General features: G+C 45.0%; 1 protein-coding gene and 1 long non-coding RNA gene across 11 annotated transcripts in view; both read right to left on the bottom strand.

Annotated features, from left to right (window-relative positions):
• Positions 1-4,590: 4,590 nt before the first annotated feature.
• On the bottom strand, positions 4,591-11,263 carry LOC103882144. Its single transcript, XR_643852.2, has 2 exons — positions 10,967-11,263; positions 4,591-5,850 (listed from the first exon to the last, which is right to left on the bottom strand). It is a non-coding gene; the product is annotated as an uncharacterized LOC103882144 (long non-coding RNA).
• Positions 11,264-17,450: 6,187 nt separating this feature from the next.
• DGKG (diacylglycerol kinase gamma) overlaps positions 17,451-25,482 on the bottom strand; it is a 213,484-nt gene continuing 205,452 nt past the window's right edge. For 7 of the 10 annotated variants that reach the window (XM_003894703.4, XM_021934584.2, XM_003894704.4 and 4 more), the window contains one exon: positions 17,451-20,127. In XM_003894703.4, the coding sequence (XP_003894752.2) occupies positions 20,029-20,127 (99 nt within the window). In that variant the 3' untranslated portion in view covers positions 17,451-20,028. The other 3 variants (XR_001899900.3, XM_021934585.2, XM_017955608.2) reach the window with 3 other exon arrangements.

The following is a 25,482-nucleotide window of genomic DNA, read 5'->3' as shown; positions in this document are numbered from 1 at the left end:
TAGGTATCTGCTTTTCTTTATTTTAGCAAAAGGAAGTCACGTTAAATATTTCAGGAGAGTCTGATTTTCAGTATCTTTATTGGATTGAAAAAGACAAGGCACATTAGGTTAATGATAAGGCCTTATCTGCCCATTAGAGTCATAGAACTGGGAAGGGTCTTGGGAATTGACTAGTCCCACTTCTGACCCTCCTTCTCAGAAAGTGAAGCTCAGAGAGGCTAAGGGGCTTGCCTAGGGTAACAGAGTCAACCAAGGTGCTCAGCGACTGGAACCCGGTCTTTCCATCCCCCGCTTCCACATGCAGCCGTCATTCCGCACTGCCCGTTCTATTCTGAGTTGCTCCCTTTTCTGCTCCTACCTCCCAAAGTCTCCTCCTGTTTGTCCCCACCCTCTTCTGCTGCCTTCTCTCTCTCTCTCTGACCCAGTGTCTTTAATATAACAGGCAACAGAAACAGGTGTCAAAAAGAGATAGGCACCGAGCGTGGTTGCTCATGCCTGTAATCCCAGCACTTTGGGAGGCCGAGGTGGGTGGATCATGAGATCAGGAGATCAAGACCATCTTGGCCATGGTGAAACCTGTCTCTACTAAAAATACAAAAATTAGCTGGGTATGGTGGCACGTGTCTGTAGTTCCAGCTACTTGGGAGGCTAAGGCAAGAGAATAGCTTGAACCAGGGAGTCAGAGGTTGCAGTGAGCCGAAATCGCACCACTGCACTCCAGCCTGGCAATAGAGCAAGACTCTATCTCAAAAAAAAAAAAAAAAAAAAAAAAAAAGACACCAACAAATGAAGCCAGGGAGGTTTTCGGTGGCCTTAACAGTGGTTCAGGGCTGGGTGCGGTGGCTTATGCCTATAATCCCAACACTTTGGGAGGCTGAGGCGGGTGGATCACCTGAGGTCAGGAGTTCGAGACCAGCCTGGCCAACATGGTGAAAACCCGTCTCTACTAAAAATACAAAAAATCAGCTGGGCGTGGTGGCCGGTGCCTGTAATACCAGCTACTAAGGAGGCTGGAGCAGGAGAATTGCCTGAACCCGGAAGGTGGATGTTTCAGTGAGCTGAGAGCATGTCATTGCACTCCAGCCTGGGCAACGAGAGCAAAAGTCTCAATAAATAAATACCTAAATAAATAATCATTGTTCAGGTGAAAAGGCAGCCTGGGTGTGTTTGGAGGAGCATAGATTTGGAATCACAGGCTCAGGGCTTGAGGGCTGGCCATGAGGCCTTGGAAAACCATAGTTTCCTCCTGTTTAATCAACTTCACTGGGTTGTCATGAGGGGCAAATAGGAGCATGTTTCTGAAAAGCTTTTGTCATCTCTGAGACGTCATACGAGTGGTGGTTATTATCATTCACACGATGCTAGGAGATTTTGTTGTGTGACAGCAGGATGAAATAGCAGAGTGATATGGTTGCCAAAGAAAGCTAATGTGGTATTGAGAGTAAGGGACGCGACTCTCCACTTGACCATCCGTTTCTGGGACACTGTGCTGTGTTCAGTTCCGGGAATTGCCTTTTAAAAGGGACTTTGGCAAACTGTTGTTGTTCCAGAGCAAATCGCAAGAATAGCTTAGGGTTTGAGAGTTATGACATATAAGGGATGATTTAAGGATCTGGAGGATGTTTAGTCTGGAGGAAAAAAAATAAAGACTTAGCTAGAATGAGGTAGGTCTTTCCAAATATCTGCAAGTTTCCTACGGAAGAGAGGAAAGATTCATTCTGTGTTGCTAGTGACCAAGCCAGGGCCCAATGATGGGAGTTAATAGGAGGCAGATCTGGGTGCCATTGGAGCCTATCTAAAACTCAGAAAGTTGTTCCCAGATGAACTTCCTGGGAAAGTAGTGAGCTGTCCATAAGTGGAAGTCTTCAAGCAAAGGGGGCTGTTTATGGGGACAGGGTGCTGTGAAGAGAAGTCCTGCTCTGGCTGAGAGGTTGAACCAAGTATTCTCTGTGATCCCTCCAATTCTGAGACCACGATTATCTCCTTCTGCTCTCTCAGATCTTTCTTGCTGATCTGCTTTCCTCACCGTTTTTGATGTCTTTGTTGACTGTCTGCTCCTTCTGAGAATGTTTTAGGGTTTTAGATTCAGAAATATTTCTGTAATCGTTGATAGTCCAGTGTAATGGAAAGTAGGAAGGAGGAACATTTAAGAACAAAGGCAGTGTTGTTACTTTGATGGACACACAGTAACCTGTTAAGTGGGGGTAGAAGCAGAAACATGGTGGTGTGTGTTTGGGAGTCTTGTAAATACTACAGCAAACGAATAGGCATCCCTTATTCTTAGCTATTGTTTAAAATGCAAGCACAACTGCTAAAGGCCTTTGTTCTTGAATGGACCAGCATTCTCCTTGTTTATACAATTCTTTTGTTAGCTGCAGAGATTCAAGAAAATTCTCACTATAAGAATTCTAGATCATAAACTGCTTTGCAGACTCATAATTTAAGTGCTTTGCTGATTTGGTTATATCAAATTCTGTACAGGAGGTGTTTTCATGATTTCTCGACTTCAGAAAAGCCATTTTCTTGAAAATATTTTTTCACGCATAGTTAGTGTTGCAGCTGGGAGAGTAAGAGGCTAGCTGAATCTCTGCAGTTGAGTGGGCAGCTGAGCTATTTCCAGGATTTTGTTCTGCCCCCAAGTAGCAATTATGCATCTGTCTCACAGTGCTCCACCTCAGACATCCCAACCGTCATTTCAGAAACCTCCACCTAGACTCTAAGGCACAAAATAGAACTCAGCAGATCCAGGTGGAAGGAGGAGGGCATGGGTGGGAACATTTTGGTCAGGTTCCCTGAGGAGAGAGTGTTTGCCCAGCCCCGAGAATGACAGCAGAGACATGGAGAAAACTGTGGATCAGGATGTGAGTTCCAATACTTTGGGAGCCTTGTTGGTCCACTGTGGCAGGAAGAGCCTGGAGAGACAACAGTAATGGTTCTTCAAATCCGGGAGACTGGCCAGTTGGGCCAGGCTGGGCAGGGTGGTGGGGTGCTGAAGAGGCAGCAGCAATCTGTAGGAGCTGCAGTGTCTGTGGTCATCCTCTGAGACTGCTGCCCTATTGCAGACCCAGTCTCTGAGGCTGCTGTGTTGAACCCACGTCCTGTTGCCTTAGCTCCACCTCAGTGTGCCCTTGAACCCTGGGCTCAGGACAGCCTCAGCCTGGAGACCAGCAGGTGGATTTGCTCTTGGATCTACATTCTGGACAGAGGGACCAGCCAACTCTGATTGAAGCCCACAGCCTTACTCCCCACTCATTCTTTTTTTTTTTTTTTTTGAGACAGAGTCTTGCTCTGTCGCCCAGGCTAGAGTGCAGTGGCACGATCTTGGCTCACTGCAACCTCCGCCTCCAGGGTTTAAGCGATTCTCTTGCCTCAGCCTCCTGAGCAGCTGGGATTACAGGTGCCCACCACCATGCCTGGCTAATTTTTGTATTTTTAGTAGAGATGGAGTTTCATCATGTTTGCCAGGCTGGTGTCAAACTCCTGACCTCAGGTGATCCACCTGCCTCAGCCTCCCAAAATGCTGGGATTACAGGCACGAGCCACCATGCCTGGCCCCCACTCATTCTTTTATTCCAGACCTGCTTCCTCACCAGTCTATGTCTAGGGGTGGTCTTCTATAAGCTCTGGTTTCTGAGCTTATAGAAGTCTGGGAAAATGGAGTCTGGGAACGGAAGGGACTTCTTACCAAGTCATTTTAAAACCCTGACTTGTCTCTGTCCTTCCAAAGTAGTCCTGCTTTCCCTGAATGGAGTGATGCAATGGTTCTCAAACCTCTGTGGGAATGAGACAGCCCCAGCTTTTAAAATATCAGATGTCAGAGGTCCATTCTCAGAGATCGTGATGAGGGAGATCCGGGTGGGCCCCGGGAATCTGGAACCCAGGTGTTTCTGATGTGAGCAGTCCCTGGGCCATACTTAGAGAAACATTAGAGGAAAGAACATGAATTTTGGGGTCTGAGAGAGACAGAACTGGGTTATTGCGTTATGTGTTGAGCAAGTTAATCACCATTTTTGAGCCTCCTGTTTTCATCATGTATAAAATGCTGACCATGTCTCGGGAGATGTCGGTGTGAAGATGTACATAAAGTGTTTAGCTGGGGCTTTTAAAAAATTTTATTTTACTTTAAGTTCCAGGATACATGTGCAGAAGGTGCAGGCTTGTTACATAGATATACGTGTGCCATGGTGGTTTGCTGCACCCATCAACCCGTCATCTAGGTCTTAAGCCCCACATGCATTAGGTATTTGTCCTAATGGTCTCCCTGTCCTTGCCCCCCACCACTCAACAGGCCCTGATGTGTGATATTCCCCTCCCTGTGTCCACATGTTCTCATTGTTCAACTTGCTGGGGTTTATTAAATAGGGCTTTTGGCTCTCTCTCCCCCTCCTTCAGCACCAGGGAATTGGCAACAGAGAATTTCAACCCCTCCTAGACATGACACATTAGTGGTGCCTTTCTAGCAGTGTGCACCTGTGGAATGGTCACAGAAGTGTCTAGAGGAGCACGCACATCCCCAGTGCCCTGTGCCTGGATAGCCAATCCTGATTTCACAAGCAATGGCATGAAAAGAAATGACCAGGAGGTCAGGGGTCAGCCACCTGCTGTCATTTTTATTTGCAGTAAACCACAGAGTCAGAACATACACAATATACAGTGCATTGCAGAGCAAGTCCACGGCACTCTATGCAGGCAGATGAGCAGGCTCGAGCAGGCGACCATTGTTACAGAGTAACACGTCTAGGGTGGGGGAGGCAGTGGAAGTGGAAGAGCAAGGAAGGAAGGATCTGGATCCTGGTCCTGTGCTTCTAGTTAGCTACTGCCCCAGTCATGGCTGGTAAACGCTGCATTTCTGCACTGCAGTTGAGGTGTGTTGGGACCTTTAGCTTCAACCTGTGCCCAGGGTCATCCCTAAACACTGAGGTTTAGCTGAGTTCCGTAAGTGGAAGCAGTGCTTTTCCACGGTGGGACTGAATTCTCTCCCAGCACACTGGCAATTCGAGAGGGCAAAAGAGGTTTGATACATGGAAGGGAAAATACTTACATTTCAGGGTTCATGTATGTATCTGTGTCAGTGTATGTGTATGGGTGTGTGTAGAGGTGGAGAGTTTACCTAAGCGTTTCTTTGTAGTGTTTCTTTCATGTTGGACGCCTCCCACCCCCAAAATTGGCTGATTTCTGAGCACGATCAATCATTGAGGGAAGGAAAGTAGATTCTTGGCAGAGGGGCTAGGAGTTGCGCTCCTGGGTCAGCAAGGCTTGGAGAAGCCTTGGGCCTAGTGGGAGACCCATGAGGACAAAGACCCTACCTCCTCTCTTATGGCTCTGGCATTTGCCCAAGGTGAAGCAAGATCGCTACAGCAGGAAGGTCTTTAGAGCACCACCTTGTTTGACAGATAGAGAAAAACAGGTCCCAGAAGCCTATAGGATGTGTGTCCAAGACCATGTAAATGAGACAGGACTGAAGCCCACTCCCTGTGCTGCTCTTGTTTTCCCAGGCAGGGTTTCGGGCCTTATCCTAACATGGGATGTGGAATGATTCCCTTCCACAGCAGCCTCTATGGAGCATTTGCCAGACTTCCCCAAGATAGAAGGTTCTTACTTGTTTTCTACAGAGAGAGAAAATCATCCATCAGAAACCCCTTAGCAAGTGGCTTCTTGGAATTATGACTACTTGCTAATAATAACACTTTCTCTGCGATACCCACCGAACTTTGAGGTCAACGGTACAGAGAAGCATAAAAGCATAAAACTTCTTCCCATTCTATGGAAGAGGACAGCTGTGCTGTAAGCTGGGTCAGCAACTTGCTGTGAATCCTCTTCTCTTTAGTTGAGTTGTCTGCCTCTTGCCATCTGAAGGAGGAAGCAAGAAAATGCGGCAGGTTTTGAAATCTGCCTTCTTGTTGAGTGACCTACACACTGGACCACACTGTCTCTATTAAGACTGTAGACTACCTCGGCAGGTTAGCACAGACCAAAAAGGGTAACATCTGGAGCATCAGGCCCTGTCCAGGTGAACACCTGCTTTGCCTCCTATCCAGGGTCCTGGGAGAGTTGCTTTGAAGAAATTTTTTATATGCTGATGGAAGAACCAGTACTGAATGACCGCCATTCGTTATTCAACTATAATCAACAGAGATAGACTTTGTGCTATGCAGGCTGCCAACTCTGCATAAAAGGTTGGACTTGATAACATCTAAGGAAGGGCCTTTCCAAGCTAAGGGGGCTATGATTTTAGAATTCCTTGCTTCTTGGACTTTTCATGTTAATTGAGATAGTTTGCTAGAAACTGTGAGTCCAGTAGGGTTGTGCTTGTTGGTTTTTGCTTATTTGTTCTGTCTTTGCTGATTTTACAGAAGCCCAATCCACCTAACTGCCATAGCCTCTAGCCCATTCTGTGTTCCTGAATCTGTTTTTACATTGAAACTATGATCGTTATGGCCTGGGATGTTCCACTATGTCATTATGGGTTAAACTTCCCAACAGTTCTCCACAAAGGTGCCTTATGTCTGTGATGAGACGCAAGAGGTGAAGAGAAAAAGGAGAGTAGTATTGAACGGAGAGGTTTAAGTTAGACATTGAGGCCATTTTTTTATGGGAGAAGTTGTGAGACGCTGGAGTGCACCCTGACATTGGGCTTGGAGTATGCCCTCTGATCTTTCCTGGGCCTTTTAAGCACAGGTTTGCCTGGAGGTAACAAAGTGGGCAGATGGCCCCTTAAAACCCTTTTCTAATCCTCTGATTTTATGTATGAACATTCTAAAAATAGAACCATGCTGGGATGGGGGAGGGTGCAGAGAGTCAAGAAAAATATCATGAGAATAAAAGAAAAAAGCAGAAGAAGTAGGCTCTGGGTGTGGGTAGAGGTTGAGAAAAGCAGAATGTGATGGGAAAGCAAGATGGAGAAAAAGTAAGAGAACTGCATTGCAACGTATTAAGAGATTAGGGTGCAGTCCCTGACAGATCAATTTTTGACAGAGTCTCTCTCTGTTGCCTGAGGGCTTCTGAGTGCAGTGGCGGCAAGATCTCTGCTCACTGCAAACTCTGCCTTTTGAGCTCAGAATTTATCTCCTGCCTCAGGCTCCTGAGTAGCCAAGATTACAGGCACACATCACCATATTACCAGCTAATTTTGTATTTTAGTAGAGATGGTGACATTATGGCTGTGGCTGGTCTTGAACTCCTGACCTCAGGTAATCCCCTCCTGCCTCAGCCTCCCGTAAACATAGGCTTGCATGAGCCACTGTGCCCAGCCCAAATCGAGCATTCTTTTTTTGAGATGGAGTCTCGCTCTGTCACCCAGGCTAGAGTGCAGTGGCCCGATCTCAGCTCACTGCAAGCTCCACCTCCTGGGTTCACTCCATTCTCCTGCCTCAGCCTATCATAGCTGGGATTACAGGCGTGTGTCACCACACCCAGCTAATTTTTGCATTTTTAGTAGAGATGGGGTTTCACCATGTTGGCCAGGCTGGTCTTGAACACTTGACCTCAGGTGATCCTCTCACCTCAGCCTCCCAAAGTGCTAGGATTACAGGCATGAGCCACTGCACCCAGCCCAGATAGACATTCTTTAAAAACAAAATATTTACTGATGAATCCATTAGTAAGTGTGTGAATCACCCTATCCAGCCCCATTTTACATGTGGGGAAAGTGAGCTGTAATATGACTTGCCTATGTCCCTATTGCCGGTTGGTATCAAGGGAGGCACTGGCGTTGGCCTTGCCGGAGAAGTCCAATGCTGAGTGGAGGAGGCAGAGCACATTTCCCGGGCTGAGGATGTGTGTATAGGAAGTGCCCTCAGGGCGCGGCTTCGAAGCTCAGGAAAGGGAATGAGAATGGGCATAGCTAAGGCCTGCGTCTTCCTTCCCCGGCCCTGCCTCAGAGCCCCAGGCTCGGAGTGACTGAGGCAGCAGAAGGGAGCTGGACACTCCAAAGGGCCTCACGCCTTGCCTTGCCTTTCGTCAGTGGCAGTAGGAGAACCAAATCCTGTCATACAACCGTCCCTTCTCCTCTTGGGAGCCATGCAAAATATCCACTGAATTTGGAAGTTGGGCTCATGAATGGCTTTTCCTTGCTTTTTCTCTTTCCTCGTTTCTCTGAGTTCCTGAGTGCAGTTTCCAGAAGTTTCTTTCCTCCTTTAAGAAAATGGAGTCTGGGAATGGATGGGACTTCTCACCAAGTCAGTCGGAGGCAGGATGGATTTCTTGCAGATGACTTACCTTTGAGACTATCTGACAGATTTCCCTGAATGTCCTTTTATTTCCCCTTTGGGGGAAGGTGGGAACTCTCATTGATGAGGTTGGTGTGAAGGTAATTGCGGTTTTTGCCATTAAAAATATAAACAAAACAGCAATTACTTTTGCTCCAACCTAATATTTTGTCTCTCCCTCTGCCCTAGTCCCTGCTCACAAACATCTCAGAAGGGACCTTCGAGCTGGAGTCCTCTGAAATGTCACAGAGGCGTGGCCCCCAGCTCCCACTCTGTTTCCATCCTTGCTCCCCTCTGGTGACCCACAGCAGTGTGGCCCCATCACAGAAAACAGCCAAGTGAAGGGGGCTCAGCACACTCAAGTGAGCTTTGGCTTTGGAATTCTTACTTTCCCCCTTAGGAAGCTGGGCCACTTTTAATCAGTGGGAAATAGGAAGAAACTTTGTGCTTCCTCTTCCCTACTACAAAACGACTGATGAACAGTAGTACAAATAGGCCTCTCTGTTCTGAGGAGATAGAGAAACAAAAAATCATGTTGCCTAGGCAAGGCAAACGCAAGTGTGCAGAGACCTAGCCCAGCATCCGTCTCTGGGAACGCCTGCCAAGAGCTCTTATATAAGCTGCAGTGAGCTCATGTGTTTGATCAGCAGATCCTGGGCTTCAGGGCCAGGGGTTAGGCTGGAGGAGGGAGCTTAGAAGAGACTGTGTTCTTCCAAAGAGGGGGCGATCTGGGAAGAAAACATGTTCCTATACTCAGAGTGATGGAGGCAATTTTCATCTCTGTGCCAGTCAACATAGACTTCCATTTCTCGTGGTGTCAATATCAGGAGAAGAGAAGGTGATGTTTGGTGTTATGAACTCCATGGTGTGAGGAAAGGGGTGGCAAAGGGAGGGGTGGTGTTTAATGATTCAAAGGCGGGCAGATGTGCACTTGGGGTATGGATAAGAAAGCTTTCCTCTTGATGTGTAGGAAGTCAGGTAGGTGCCCATGTAGCTCCACCATGCACAGGCTGGGAATCTATCAGGCCTTGGTTTCTAGTTGTTGCTTCTCCCTTAGGGCGTGCTTAAAATGGGAAACTCATTTTGTTCATTGACTGAGACAGGCTGAATATTCTGGCACCTGCTGTCACTCATTTTTGCCTGCTTTTCTTTTGTTTGGCAGAATCACTGAGCTGGCAGACCTTTGCAAGCAAACTCACCACCCACGTTGCCCACCATCTTGTCCGGAACATGTGCAGTCAGCCCACCCTGATCCCAGCAGCTAAGCACAGAGCAAGTGGAATGATACCTGCTTTCCATACATTTTGCCTATTGAAAATTATCTCTCACCCTGCGTAAATGAGCCAAAGCTTTTCAACCAGGCTTCCCAGATGTTCTCTCGGGGGTTGACACACTTCCAGATCAGTCCTGCCCTAGTGGAGGGGGTATCTGAACATCACAGCAGCCTACCCCCTCCCTGAGTCTAGCTTCCTAGTCTTCACATGATGCGGTAATAACTATAACTGTCCTTTAGCTGAACAGATAAATCTGCAGACATGATGTTCTATTGTTTTACCTGTTCAAAATAATGTGCCCAGCCACTCTGTAACTACTAATGCTTTAAACAGTCTTTTTATTTCAGAATTAAGAACATGCATTTTTCAGGTGAATTTCTTTTTCTTTTTCTTTCTTTTTTTTTCTTTTGAGACGGAGTTTTGCTCTCAGGCTGGAGTGCAGTGGCACGATCTCGGCTCACTGCAACCTCCGCCTCCCGGGTTCAAGGGATTCTCCTGCCTCAGCCTCCTGAGTAGCTGGGATTACAGATGCGCGCCACCACGCCTGGCTAATTTTTTTGTGTTTTTTTCAGTAGAGACGGGGTTTCGCTGTATTGGGGACAGGTTGGTCTCGAACTCCTGACCTCAAGTGATCCGCCTGCCTTGGCCTCCCAAAGTGCTGGGATTACAGGCGTGAGCCACCGCGCCCTGCCTTTCAGGTGAATTTCTAACTCATCCAAGTGTTTTGCATTTTCTCTTTGGTGTCATTAGTGCTCACAGCACTTTCCAATTTAGTGTCTTTTGAGAATTTAGTTCATGGGCTGTTTGCTTTCCTGTTTCCAGAAGAATCAGAAATGTTTCAAATACAGCTAAGACCATCTTTGGTTCCACCCAACACTTTCTCCTCATGAGTGATGGTAAATGTCCTGATGAATTTCTGCTTGGGAACAACTGGACTCAGTCAGTTGAGAAATATCAGAGCTCATATGCACAACACCTTGAAGCCTTCCTTCAGCAATGTGGATGATACACACAACCTTCAACACTTCAGAGAGAATCCTCCGTGATGATGTCGGCTCTAGTATTTTGGTGTGAGATGTCATGATAACTTACTTATAACAAATTCAGCCAGAAAAAGATGAAACAGGGCAAAATGTTAACAACTGTTAAATCTAAGTGAGGGGCACATGGTTGCTCATTATACTCATGGCTGCAATTTTTTTGTATGTTTGAGCATTTTCATCATAAAAAGAATTTATTCCCAGATGTTCTAATTTCAGGAGGCATATTTAACCTGTGGGGGCTTTGGGAGGCTGACAGGCAGCAGATGGGAGGCAGGAATTGCTTAGTTCTCCTAGGTCTATTATCATTACCTTAATGTCTGCTAGTAGCAGAGTACGACAATAGCAAACCCCAAACAGCAATTCCGTGACACCCTCTGTTATTAACACCTTCCATACAAGTACGGTTCTCTGAGTTAAAAGATGTAGTTCTCAATCCCTTTACCTCAAGGATGTTGGGGAGCGAGGAAATATTCACCAGGAAAACTTTTCTTTTCTTGAAGATCATGCCATTTTCTGGTAACCAATTGGTACCAGTTTTCTTAAAAAAATAAAAAACACAAAACAATTTCATTCATTACTTTGAAAGTACTGTTGTTTAGTCCCTCAACAGAAAATGCAAACTTTCTGGAATCTTCTTCCGGATTGCCAGTTATATTGCGGGGTTTTAAAATTCATTTCAATTTCTATTTTCTAGGGTACAAATACATTATTATTTTTATTATTCCTCACCTTGTAATTCCTCTTAAGATTTCATTTTAAAAAGATTTTTGCTTTTTGGAGAGTTAAAAATGCTCAATTTTTTTTTGCATTACTCTAGGCAGTATATTTTTTTTTTGTAAAAGTGTTTTTTAATCTTGGCAAAATAATAAAATTATATTTCACAATTTGCACAGAATCTGACTAAAGGGCAGAGGCATATTACCCTCAGAGTTTAGAATAAAGCCAGATTTTTCAGGCCCAGTTCCACTGTAGAGTTAGTATGCACTGCAATCCCAAACATTTTCTTGTTCCCTCTAAAGCTAGGGCCAATTTCATTTCAAATGGAGGTTAGAGTAAAAAAATCACTTTTGTGTTTTACCACCTTCTCTAGGCAGTATTTTTTATCCCAAATTATGATTCACCCGAAAGGTTTTTAAAAGGCCACTTCAAATCTCCACTCCACCTTCAGAGACGTTACTAAATTCTGGTATTTGACTACCTGACCTTATTTCTTTTGCCCCTGATCTTTACTATGGTCTCTGCATATGTTTTAGTAGCATCTTTAATACTATGTGAATACTGTGATCTGGGTGAGTTCTTCACCAGGTATCCACCGTTGTCCATCCTTCTCAAGTAGTGCCTTAGGATATTGCCCAGCTGGTGCCTGGGAGCAAGGACCTGGGAAGGTAGGAGGAGGTTGACATGGACCTCCTGCTGCTCAGGGCTGCTGCCCCACCTCAGTGCGCCCCTGCATCCAGACACATGAATGCTATTTCCACTCCAGCTCTGCAGAAGAGGGAGGAGAGGGACTTGGGTTTCCAGTTTGAGAAGGGAATAAGTCCTACACAGGAGATTAGTTTTGGGGTAGTAAATCCCTGTCCATTCCTGCGACTCGGAGGAATTGGTAATGGCACTGCAGGCACAAATGTGGACTTTGAAGGCAGGTACTGACAGGTCTGACTCCTGGATCTGTCACTGTGAGCTTTGCTCTGTTTCTCAGTTTTCCTCACTTGTCAAATAGAGAACATATAGGTTTTTGCGAAGTTCAAAAGTGGTCGTAAAAATAGTAAGCTTTGGACTAGATGATAAATGATGTTGTTATTTAGTAACAATTTCATTAATACCTGGGAATTTCTATTTTATCATTTACTTGGCTTTAGGCTTAAATTTTTTTTTTTTGAGGATTTCTCAGTTCTTCCTTCTATTTTTGGGCTATAGTGTTCATGCCCACCTCCCTTGCCCAAATCAATCTGCCAAAAAATCCAGTTCTCTATCTCTTTTCATCTTATGAACCTGAATCTTATTATGCTGATCTCTTACTATGTTGTAACTCTACTTCTGTGCTGCCCTTTTATTCTTTGTCAGTTCTGACCTTATCTCTAAGAAGTGAATTGCAAATATTTCTGTCTTTCTGTCCAAGTCGAATTTCATATTTTCTGAATCACGTAGCTGCCCTCCATGTGACCTAGAAAGCCCTTTGATGATCCATATTTAGCTGTATCCATCACTCAACAGATGTCTGGGTAGTTAAAGGCCCCCATGAGCTCCCTCTACATCCTGTGGTTTCAAGTTCCTGAGTTGTTAGTTAAAAAGCTTTCATCCCCCTGCCCCCACCCATTCCAGAGTAGAAGTACAGATACCCACTTTAGCTGTTCATTCATTTATTCATTTGACAAATACCTACTTATTACCTACTGCATGCTTGATACTGGGTTAGATGTTATCCTCTTTGTTCCAAATTGCATTTTCTTAATCTGACCCATTTAGAGTAGTCCTCCAGGTTTTCTGATGATTTCTCTGGAATCAGCATTGAGCATCCAATCAAGCCGTCTCTTCTACCTGCAGGGTTTCCTGACGCCTGGGAGACTTGGAAGCTTAATCGTAAACTCTGATGTCTTGCTATAATGTACCTGCTATTCCATGCACAGATTTCAGACTTACAAAGGTTCACCACAGCTCTATCTAGGGGAGTTTAGTTTGCAGATGAGGTTGCAAGGCTCTGCTTGTCGTCCTGCACCTTGGACATGAAGAATGAAGTGGCAGCAAGGGTAGAACGCCTAGCAAGTTAAGTAGCTAATTTCCAAAACCCCTTGGTTTTCTGTGCCCCTGGTTTCCCACAGAGATGCCTATGAGGAAAGACGCTTCTCTGCTTTTTGAGCTCTCTGGATCTTCCCATTAGATAGCATCTCTTGGCATCTGAAAGGCAGCTTGCCATTCTGTTCTTCTGTGGAACACAGATGGCCCAGCCCACGCCTATCACTAATGAGGATTGCATACAGAGCCTCCTTGCTGGAGGCTCCCTTCAGCAACCCCAGTGCTCCTTCCCTTTGCTGGCCAGTCACTGTTGACCATGGCATTTAAATCTGAGAAGGCTGTTTGCTGCTCTCCCACTCACAGAGCTGAACAAAAAAATCTATTAGGTGTAGGTCCTGGGAAATGAGTTGCATTCAGCTAGAACATGAAGACATTGAGGATTGAGGAAGGGATGGCTGCTGATTTGATTGCCAGGATTTTGGGATCCAGCTGTCCATGGAAGCTATTGAGTTTAAATATGAACAAGCACTGGAAGTTCTTCAGTAGGAACATGATTAGCTAGCTATACAGAGGTTAAACAGATGGGATATCAATTTGTCAATGTCATATTATTTCAAGTAGAATACTAGTATGGTTGGAAACAATTAGAATAGAATTTTAAAGGCACTAAAATATAGTGGGAAAAGCGTAGATTTTCTTTCTTTTTCTTTTCTTTCTCTCTCTCTCTCTCTCTCTCTCTCTTTCTTTTTTGAGACGGGATTTTCATTCTTTCACCCAGGCTGGAGTGCAGTGGCATGATCTTGGCTCACTGCAACCTCTGCCTCCCAAGTTCAAGCGATTCTCCTGCCTCAGCCTCCCAAGTAGCTGGGATTACAGGTGTGTGCCACCGCACCTGGCTAATTTTGTATTTTTGGTAGAGACGGGGTTTCACTATGTTGGCCAGGCTGCTCTCAAACTCCTGAACTGAGGTGATCCACCCACCTCAGCCTCCCAAAGTGCTGGCATTGAAGGAGTGAACCACTGCGCCTGGCTGAGCATAGATTTTCATATGAGACAGACCCGTGTCAAGTCCCAGTTCTACCACTTGCTATCTGTTGGACAAAGTACTTCACCTTTCTATGCATGAATTTCTATATCTGTAAAAAAGTACAATGCCAATATCTTAGGCTGTTCTGAAGATCAAAAGGGAAAGCACATGAAAAGACCTTGACACCGTGCCTGGCACCTAGTAAGCAATGAATGGAAATTTCCTTTCTTTTTTTTTTTTTGAGACAGAGTCTTGCTCTGTCACCCAGGTTGGAGTGCAGTGACGCGATCGCGGCTCACTGCAACCTTCCACTCCTGGGTTCAAGCGATTCTCCTGCCTCAGCCTCCTGAGTAGCTGGGATTACAGGCACGCACCACCAAGCCCAGCTAATTTTTGTATTTTTAGTAGAGACGGAGTTTCACCATGTTGTTCAGGCTGGTCTCGAACTCCTGACCTCGTGACCCGCCCACCTCAGCCTTCCAAAGTGCTGGGATTACAGGCATGAGCCACCGCACCCGGCTGGGAGTTTCCTTTCTTATCTCCCTTTCCTGCTTTCTCTTTATAGCAGAAAGTTGAAAGATGCACTCTAATATGGTAGAACATCAAGTTGAGCTAAAATCAATGGCTCCATGTGAAAGTTTGTACAATTCTGCTCTCCTGTTTTATTTAAAACTTGTTTGAATTTGAGATGTAGGATAGTTTCTTTTTCCTGGCTATTGCAAGTCTGATACAGGTCTGATATTTACGATTAGAAGTTCCAAACTGCTAATATGGACCTCAGTAGAAAGGCAAAATCTGTTTGACTTTAATACTATAATCCATTTTTTTAAGTTCTCAGAGCTACTAAGGAGCAATCACAACCACCATCACCGACCCCTGAGGGTGCCAGTGAGTCAGGTCAATCCTGCCATGTCCAAGACTGGTCTAAATGGTCAGTACTCCCAATCCAGAAATTGCTCTTGGAGTAATTTTTCATTCTTTCAGAAAATAACGGACACCAAGAAATGCCGTTCAAAAGGAATTAATAGATTTACTGATTTAACATTAATGCCTACGAAAACAGTTTAAATAGCTTTTGGGGTAAGGTAGATTAGTTACTGTTGGTTTCCCATCCAACCAGGTCAAAGCTTTTTCCTATAACTGCAGGTGCATGTTCATTCCCGCACATGGCAGTCCTTTCCATATTAGAGCAGCTCCAGGAGCAGTTATTAAATTGAATAGAAGTTAACCTGTCTACAACTGTGTTTTTCAGACCTGATTCTGTTCTCTGGAGTTACACAGATGAAGTCTGATCTCTATCCGCTATCATGCCTACCCTTTTATTTTTTCTTCTCTTCAATCCCCTTCCCAACTCAGGAAACAAAGGGCCTAGATCATTGATTCTTGCTTGAAGATGGATAGAGGGGAACAATAAAAATAGACAAACAATCTCATAAAGAAACAAGAAAAGGTGTCTTAAGAATGGAGACTTGGCTGGGCGCGGTGGCTCACACCTGTAATCCCAGCACTTTGGGAAGCTGAGGCAGGTGGGTCACCTGAGGTCAGGAATTCGAGACCAGCCTGGCCAACATGGTGAAACCCCGTCTCTACTAAAAATACAAAAATTAGCTGGGCATGGTGGCACACGCCTGTAATCCAAGCTACTCAAGAGAGGCAGGAGAATCGCTTGAACCGGGGAGGCAGAGGTTGCAGTTAGCTGAGACTGCGCCATTGCACTCCAGCCTGGACAACAAGAGCAAAACTCCATCCCCTACCCCAGCAAAAAAAAAAAAAAAAAAAAAAAGAATGGAGACTTCTTGTTCTAGAAAAAGCACTTTTTGAGATATTATTGTAGAGGATGGTTACTTGCTTGTTTCCACCTCCACTGAGAACAACAACAAAATAAATGGTGGTCTGAAGGCAGTGTTTTCTAATCTATAGATGTTGACAAATAAAGGACTCTATGGTTCTTTACTAGGAGTTCTCAGAGACTCTCTATGTACTTCCCAGAAAAGATTTAGCACTTGACCACAGAACTCTTTTTTTCATGGAACATTTGATGGATACTTGTGTTTTGGGAGACACATCTTAGGAAGTTATGGTTTCAGATATGCTGTGGGGACTCAGACTGAACATTTGAAATAATTTCTTGATTGATTACTGTTAGATCCTGGAGCTGGTGGCCAAGGAAGACTGTGAAGTTTCCTTCCTTGGAAGGTTGGTAGACTCTTCCTCCTTCTCCCAACTCCCCCTCTTTTAATACTAGAATTAGGCATGCACCTGCCTGGGAGTGCCGAGGTGTAGGCCTGACATATAGGGGATCTGAGCATCTAGATCCTTCCCATCCCCATGATTCTATTTTTGTGGATCCCAATTGTGTAGTGTTGCACGGAAGGCACAGACTAGCTGGGACAGGAGGTAACTGAGAGTTTTGGCCAAGAGAAGAGGGGGCTAGAGATGGGAAAAGTTGATGCAATTATTTTTGGCAGGAGTTGGAACCAAAGCAGCAGAAGAGAGTAAGTTTTAAGACTCTCTGGCAAAGTAACTTCCTAATCTGTCACTGAGTATGTGTAAAAAAGTGATTAGTGGGTCTCTATATTTATCATGATTACTCACAAATATGTAATTTACATAATATATACAGCACATTAAGTACTATGTCACCTTATATAATGTGCATATGTATAATGTATATGCATGTTATGTAACGCCAGTCTGGAGGCTCTTCCAGGTTCTGCCAAGTATTTCCTAATTTATTTGGCAATTTTAACGTATCTTTTCCATCTGTGGAAAGAACTCTCTTGAGAGGAGCTGGTCTCTGACCTGAATATAATCATCCTACTAGGTCTATCTCCACTCTCAACACACTGGGGAAACTCCAAAAAGACTAAGCCATAATGGAACACAATTCCTAGCTCATCAGTTTAGGGACAACACAATGTACTAAAGAGTTCCTGCTTTACAGTTTTTATTGCTATTGGGGTAGAAGCATGGGGGGCAGGTGAGAACATGTTTGTAGCATGGCCAGAATCAGAATAAGAAATAAGGGACTAGGTTCTCCCCTGACTAACCACTAAACCTCTTCTCATTGAGATTGAGATAATAATACCTTCTCGGCTAACCTCAGAGGTTGCTATGAGGGTCACTATGATGAGGGACTCCACAAAAAGAAACCACAGTCATAGTGTTTAAAGGATGATTTGCAAGTAATGATTAAACAACACAAGATTTACTAAGGTTACCAAATTGGAAGTGCAATTCCACTGAAGTTGTTATACTCCATGCCTCTAAGAAGGACTTGGGATATGTCTCTCAAGCAACATTGCAAGTCCTGTGCACTAGGGTACAGCAGGTAAGGGCCATTTTCCACACAGCCCCTTCATGAGACTTGTGAGTCTCTGAGAATCAATTTCACCTGTTGATAGTGCCATGTCTCAATAGCCTCAATCTTAGGGGAACTTGGCTGAAACACATGCATGAACTTCTGTAAATGTCTTAGAATCAGTGACCCCAAACCTGAACCTGCCTCAGTTTCAGAATCAAGTGGCTTCCAAGATAGTACCTGTAGTAATTCTGGAGCTTGTTGGTCCCATCACCAAGAATACCATCATTAAAGATATACTTCAGGTGGCCTAGTTTTCCCCTTAGTCAGCATTCTGCACTATTAGGTTGAGCAGAATGGTCTTAGATCTTGCTCCTAGATGGTCCTTCACAGTTAAGTGCCATTTGTACACACAATCTTAATATTCCCTTCCTTGTCCAAAGCTCCTGTCCAATGCAAGGAGATTAGAGGTAGCTCAGCGGAGTGATATTAAATGGGTCCAAGTTTCCACTGAGAAATCTCAGAGAGGGATGGAGGCCTAGTGAAGCGCTGAGCGGCCTTGCCTTTGGGAAAGGATGGTAATGCTGGCACTTGCTGAATGAAGCCCACTAAGCTCTGCTGAGACCCCTCTGTCCTGGCTGGCAGTATCTTGCAGAAGATGCCTCAGTCCTCCTTGCGACTCTCCACTGAGGTCATCCCTGCAGCCAAGGTTGTTTCCAAACTAAGAGACTATGATGACCATGATGAGGTGACATGTGGAGAGTTCAATCTGATGATCTGTTTAGTACCTTCAACCTCAGACCAACTTCTTTTCCATTCAGGCCAGAGAGAACCTCTGGGAAGCAGCATGAGGCACTCGTTTTCTTGTGTGGGCATATCCCGTCCACGCATGTGCTGTACGTTTGTTCCTCCCTGGCAACCTGGATCCAAGTGGAATCACTTTTCAGTGACCGGAAATGACCCTACTCTGAGATGCATGGGTTCTTTTCTCCATTAAATATCTTTATAACGGCACCTACTCTCAAGCTGCATTAGCCAAGACACCATGGAAAAAGTCTCTGAACTTTTCTGAGACTCAATTTTCTTATCTGACAAATGGGAGAGTAAATCCAGCCCAGCAAGTCTTTCATGCTTGTTTTGAGGATCCAGAATAGGAGCTCTCAGTCTCTTCATGAAAGTAGGGAGCTACTTTCATTCCCCTTAACCCTTGTGATCACCGCAGGGAGATGCGTCCTGATAATGAAACAGTGGAGTGGGGGAGTAAGAACCTTTTTTTTCCTTACCACTTTCTGTCTCATACTACCTCTGTTATTTTTTCCAATCAGGAAAAGTCCGTCAGTAAATAAATATTTATATATATATAAATATATATAGGCTAAACATATATATACATACACACGTAAGACCATCAGAAGGTCCTTCAGGTCATACTCTGGGAGTGGTGAGTGCAAAGAAGCAGGAGGGAACCATCTCCCGGTTTCCCCAGCAAAGTTCCTTCCTTCCCATCTTTTCTGCCTTCAGGAATAGTCTGCCACCAGGGCTTGGAACTCAAACAGGAAACACGCTTTGGCTTGAAAAAGAAAGAAGCTGGGGGTGGTTTTTTTTTTTTTTCTTCCCTTTTTACACAATATTATGACACCAATTTGAAAAATAAATCCCAGTTTCTCTGCTTTCCCTCCCAGGTGTTCACAGAACTAAGAAAATAAATACCACATCTAAGGTGTGCTGTGCAGGCAGCTCTGGGAGCTCTTGGAGCCACCTCTAAACAAACATACAGCCACCAGGAGAAGGCTCCGGGAAAATAACAAGTGCCCACTGATGGTGCAGAAACCCAGGAATGGAAATACAGCTTTCCACGGCCTTTCTGCCTCCTCAGCAGGTTGAGGGAGAAGTTATCACTCAAAGGAGGACCAAGAAACCAACGTGCGCCTGCTGAGCCCTGCCAAGGATTATGCTCTGAGAGCTGGAGGCTGTTTTGTCTCTGTACAGAGGGACCTTTGTGCAAATTCTCTGGAACCAGAGCTCTTTCCCTTGGCCACATCCGATCTCACTATAGGCAGGAAACCTGCAGCCTGCCCCTTGCAAGCGTCCATGAGGAAACTTGCAGGGCTGGTAGAAAGAAAGGGGGATTTCTCTTCAGTCTCAGAAAATTCTACTCGAGGCCTGTGGGAATGTGGAGGTTGCTGCATGAGCCCTCACGGGCCCTAAGTCCATTCAAAATGTTTTGTTGGCACTGGCTCTGTTAGGGGTGTACCCACTGTTGAAATAGAATCTATGGCAAGGTGACGTTTTCTTCCCGAAGGGTGGCTTTGCTTCCACTGGTTAGAGAAGAGTGTATATGTGTGCGTGTGTGTGCATGTGAGTGTGCACATAAATGTGTGTGTGAGTGTGCATTATAGTTTCTTGTTTTCTCTCTTGGTTTAGCTGGTGTTTGGCACACTGTTTAGTCTTTTGAACGGCTCTTCCTCCTCAACGAGAAGAAGCTGCTCTTCTGGGGAGGCCCCATCATCATGGGCGCTTGGTTCTTGTGAGTAATTTTAATCTAAAAGCAAAGAGGCAGAAATGAATTAGTGGCATGCAAATCTCAGTAGCCTAAGGGAGAGTGAGCCACAGAGAAAGGAAAGGCCAGCTTCAGGCTGGAAGGAGCCCCATGCAGAAGGACAACTGTCCTTGAACGGCTTCAAAATTGGCAACTTGACCCTGACTGGGCCTGGAGTTTGGCACGGCTGGGAGTGAGGGGCGGAAGCACTGGAGAGACAGGTGTGAGCTTCCCACGTGGTGATCAGCTCACACCTGTCTTGTGTCCTTGGTATTCACAGACTCTCAGAATGTCACAGCCAGAGGAGACCTCAGGGACTCAATCGACCCCTCTGCAGGAGCCCGTTAGACTAGCCTAAGTTCACAAACAGAGCAGCAGAACAATTAGAGCCCAGTTTTTCAGATTCCCAGCCTCCATTGCTCCTGGTCATTCCTGCCAAGGCAGTGCTGAGATGTCAATCAAGTGACCGAGACTGGTCTGACCTCTGACTAAGCAACATTATGTGGAGAGTTCCCAAGTGAGTGCCTTAGGTATTTCCTCTTTTCTTGGCCTTCTAGGGAAGAGCCTAAATTCTTTTTAAAACTTTATTTTCTTTAAATTTTAGGGTTTATAAGTGTTTTCTCCTGTAAACTTTAAGTCAATTGGAAGTGAAAGACACCGATGTATTCTCATTTTTGCCTTTCTTCCCAACCTTATCCTCAGGTCATGACTTTGAAATCGTAAATTCCTACTTGAGTGTGGCCTTGCAACCTTAATAATCTACATTATCAGTCCATCCACAATATTTATTAAGTATGATAATGCTCAGAGTAGGATGATGATGTGGGAACAGGAAGCACTTAGAATTCAAAGACCTGGGTTTGAGTCCAGACACTTCCACTTCTTTGCTGTGAAAATTCAGACGAATCATTGAATCTTCAGAGCCAGTGCTTACTGAACTGCAAATGAGGAGGATAACATTTGTCTTATTTTCCTCACAAAGATCAAATAATAGATTGTCAATGAAAGCCCACTGTAAACTGTAAAATGGAAAGTAACAGTTAGTGAAATCCTTGTCTTATGGAGAAAGAGAAAGAGAAAGATGGAGGTCAAAAGAAACAGAACCTATGAACTCATTCTTGTGGTTTTTACCGCATTGTAGGAAATGACAGTGTGACCACAGGGAACAACAGAAGAACTCTTGAGACAGAGACCATCAACGAGTTTAAATTAATCTCGGCTAAACCAAGTGGCGTCCAAAACAAGGTGGGCATGGAATGAGAAAAATCTGATGGGAACAAGGAGGAAAGAATTTTAAAATTTGAAGGAAGGAAAGGAAATGTGTTGGTGAAAAGGGCGTGGGTAGAGAAGTCACAGATGAGCAGGTTGAGTTCAGGGCAAACTATGAGAAATGTGGTCATGGACACAGGTGGGGCAGCTGGTGTGGGGTTTTAAAGGGAGGCAGAAAGACTGGGTTCACATGAAGAAACGAGGAAGCGTGAGAGATGGCATTCTACACTGCTGAATAACATGACAAAAAAAAAAAAGAGTTTGAGGGAAATTATTTAACAGCTGTTGTCAAGGTGAGCTGGGTTAGTGAGTGCCTGGCTAAGAGGGTACTACTGTAAGCCAGGTTGACATTGAAAGGGCTCCAGGAACTGTAATCGCGGCACTTTGGGAGGCTGAGATGGGTGGATCACTTGAGGCCAGGAGTTTGAGACCAGCCTGGCCAACATGGTGAAACTCCGTCTCTACTAAAAATACAGAAATTAGTTGGAGGTGGTGGCAGGCACCTGTAATCCTAGCTACTTGGGAGGCTGAGGCAGGAGAATCACTTGAACCCGGGAGGCGGAGGTTGCAGTGAGCCAAGATCGCGCCACTGCACTCCAGCCTGGGCGACGAGAGAGACTCCATCTCAAAAACTTAAAATTAAAATAAAGGGCTCCAGGAAATGGAAGGGAAGGATGGGACCAAAAGACACTGTGGACAATTAGCATAAACTGGTGCTAAAAGCTGAAAATGACCCTTATGTTGGCTTCCACCAGCCTGGAGACCTAAAAGGGGAGAGAGTCACTGTTCTGTGATAGTCACCAGAGGAGAAAACCGAGAATGCATCAACATCATTTTGTGCTGTGTGTCTTATTGTGGGCATTATGTTTATCCCAGAATGCACAGAAGTGAGGCATAGGCTGGAGACTGGACACTCGGATAGCAATTATCTGTGGCATGCAATGTAGCATTCTTTGTGGCATGTTCCCCGGTGGTCAGCCATCTCTCACTCCTGATCTCCCATGCCCATGAGGGGAAGGACTTCAGCTTCTTCACCATGGTACTCTCTGAGCCAGTGCAGTGCCTGTTCAGGGTACAACACATTGTGGAAGTACTGACTGATAAGCCGTACATGCTGGCAGTGGAGATGGCTATGTTTGAGGCAGAGGTTGGTAGCTGGTGCCTACCTTTCCTGCTGGTAGAGCACCCCCCCTTTTTTTTTTTTTTAGATAGAGTCTTACTCTATTGCCTAGGCTGGAGTGCAGTGGCGCAATCTCGGCTCATTGCAACCTCTGCCTCCCAGGTTCAAGCGACTCTCCTGACTCAGCCTCCTGAGTAGCTAGGACTACAGGCACTTGCCACCATGCCTGGCTAATTTTTTATTTTTTAGTAGAGACGGGGTTTCACCACATTGGTCAGGATGGTCTTGAACTCCTGATCTCATGATCCGCACACGTCGGCCTCCCAAAGTGCTGGGATTATAGGCATGAGCCACCGTGCCTGGCCTTGTTTTTTTTTTTTTTTTAAGATGATACAAGACCCTCGCTTCTCTTTTTTCTCCCTTTAGCTGAGCTATTTATTCACTAGTTAGTACCTCTAGGGCACAGAAGAGGAAGTAAAACTCAAATCTCTCCTGCATGTTTTTCAGCAGTTCTGACAAAGGTCTAGATAGGGTAGGAGTTTGGGGCTCCCGGGTAACATAATATTTTGGTCAGCTTTGTGGATTCTATTACTATAGAACCGAAAGAAGTATGAAATCATATCCTCATTTCCAGTCAAAGAGATATCAGTCCCTTACCCTTAAATTAGGGGCTAGCAGGTAAAATAGTTATGATCCTATTTTAGGAGGTAGTTGGATGTGGCTAAGCCTGCCTTTTCAATTCCTGATAGAAAGAGGTCATCCCACATTTCTGTAGTTAGCACCCAAGCTTCTTTGGTAATCGGGTAAGTCAGGCAATTAACTAAAGTCTCTATGATTTTCTTAAAAACTATTCACAACACTGACAGCACCTGGCCAAATGCTAAGATCAGGAGCTTAGTGCATAGTTTTCTGCTCGATCATAGAGAGAATTGATACACTAGACTCTTGCATGATAGTTCGAAGTTCACAAAACTATTGCAGCATGTAATTTCCCCTTTAAAATAGAACAAAAATGTGAACTTCACTAGTGCTGGCGATTGACTTTGTTTGGGGGCTGTTTTCTGCAAACCAACACATTTTTATTACTTCAAGAGAAGCAAGAGATTGAGGGACTTCTCAGGGCGAGTAATTCAGATAGTGCCTAGTAAAATGGCCAATAACTTTAAGTGTGAACCCTTCCCAAACCATTTGAAAGATGTCTGAGGGGTCAGGCACAGTGGCTCACACCTGTAATCCCAGTACTTTGAGAAGCCCAGGTGGGCAGATCGCTTGAGCGCAGAAATTCAAGACCAGCTTGGGGAACATGGTGAAACTTCATCTCTACAAAAAATACAAAAATTAGCTAGACATGAAGGGGCACCCTTAGCTACTTGGAAGGCTGAGGTGAGAGGATTGCTTGAGCCTGGGAGGTCTAGGCGGCAGTGAGCCATGTTCTCGCCACTGCACTCCAGCCTGGGTGACAAAGTGAGACTTTGTCTCAACAACAAAACAACAAAAAAGAAAAGTGTCTGAGATCTGCTGTAATTTTAACTGGAGATGCATAGAAAGGCACAAATCTGAAAGGTCTCAAATAGTCTCTGTGATATTTTAAAAGTTAAAGAAAACTATGCTTTAAGCAGGAAATCTGCTTAAAGCGAGCCTAAGGGAGGGGTGAAGGTTTCCATGGTTTTCAGGTCTTAGCTGTTTCTGGGCCCTCCAAGATCCTAGAATGCTCTGCTTCATGACAGTGTTTCCTGCCATCAGAGGCCTTCGAATGTAACTGGACAAGGCCAGGCACGGTGGCTCACACCTGTAATCCTGGCACTTTGGGAGGCCGAGGTAGGCAGATCACCTGAGGTCAGGAGTTCGAGACCAGCCTTGCCAACATGGTGAAATCCCGTCTCTACTAAAAAGTACAAAAATTAGCCAGGTGTGGTAGTGGGCGCCTGGAATCCCAGCTACTTGGGAGGCCAAGGCAGGAGAATCACTTGAACCTGGGAGGTACAGGTTGCAGAGAGCCGAGATTGTGCCACGGCACTCCAGCCTGGGCAACAAAGCGAGACTCTGTCTCAAAAAACAAAAACAAAAACAAAAACAACAAAAAACAAACAAACAAAAAACCCCAAAAAAACAAAAGAATGTAACTGGACAATCAATCAGATTTTGCAGAGGGTGGGGAAGAAGTGTGGGATTTATTGATGAGTTGGGAAGTTCAACTACATCGTTGGTTCTCAAAGTGTGGCTCATAGGCCAGCAGCATCAGCATCACCTTGGAACTTGTGAGAAATGAAAACTCTCTAGCATCCAGACTTACTGAACCAGAAAATCTGGGATGTGGCCCAGCAATAGGTGTTTCAGAACCCCTGTAGGTTATTTAGATGCAAACTCAAGTCTGAGAATCACCAGACTAGATAACTAGGATCATCTTTGACTTTGAGATTCTACTATCATCTAACTCTGGGAGAAGATTCTGAATTTTGAGGCTCAAATTATGCCACCTAACTGTGATGGTGAAGCATGAAAGATCATCTTACAGTGTTACAATAATGAGACAAGTTTTCTTAATAAATATATATATACTTTTGTGTATACATATATAAACAAATATGGGCTTCTGTTTTGTTTTTGTTTTGAGATGGAGTCTTGCACTATCGCCCAGGCTGGAGTGCAGTGGCACGATCTCGGCTCACTACAACCTCTGCCTCCAGGGTTTAAGTGATTCTCCTGCCTCAGCCTCCTGAGTGGCTGGGATTACAGGTGCCCTCCACCACGCCCGGCTAATTTTTTGTATTTTCAGTAGAGACGGGGTTTCACTATGTTGGCCAGGCTGGTTTTGAACTCCTGACCTTGTGATCCACCTGCCTCGGCCTCCCAAAGAATTGGGATTACAGGCATGAGCCACTGTGCCCAGCTGAAACCTTTCCCTAAATGTTGGGCTTTTAAAGGAAATTTTTAGGAAATTTCCAACTTTTTGCAATGATGAGTAATAT

This window comes from Papio anubis, chromosome 2 (genome assembly GCF_008728515.1).
Source record: "Papio anubis isolate 15944 chromosome 2, Panubis1.0, whole genome shotgun sequence".
NCBI lineage: Eukaryota > Metazoa > Chordata > Mammalia > Primates > Cercopithecidae > Papio > Papio anubis.
The sequence above is the reverse complement of the archived record's forward strand: the minus strand, read 5'-3'. Positions and strand labels throughout refer to the sequence as shown.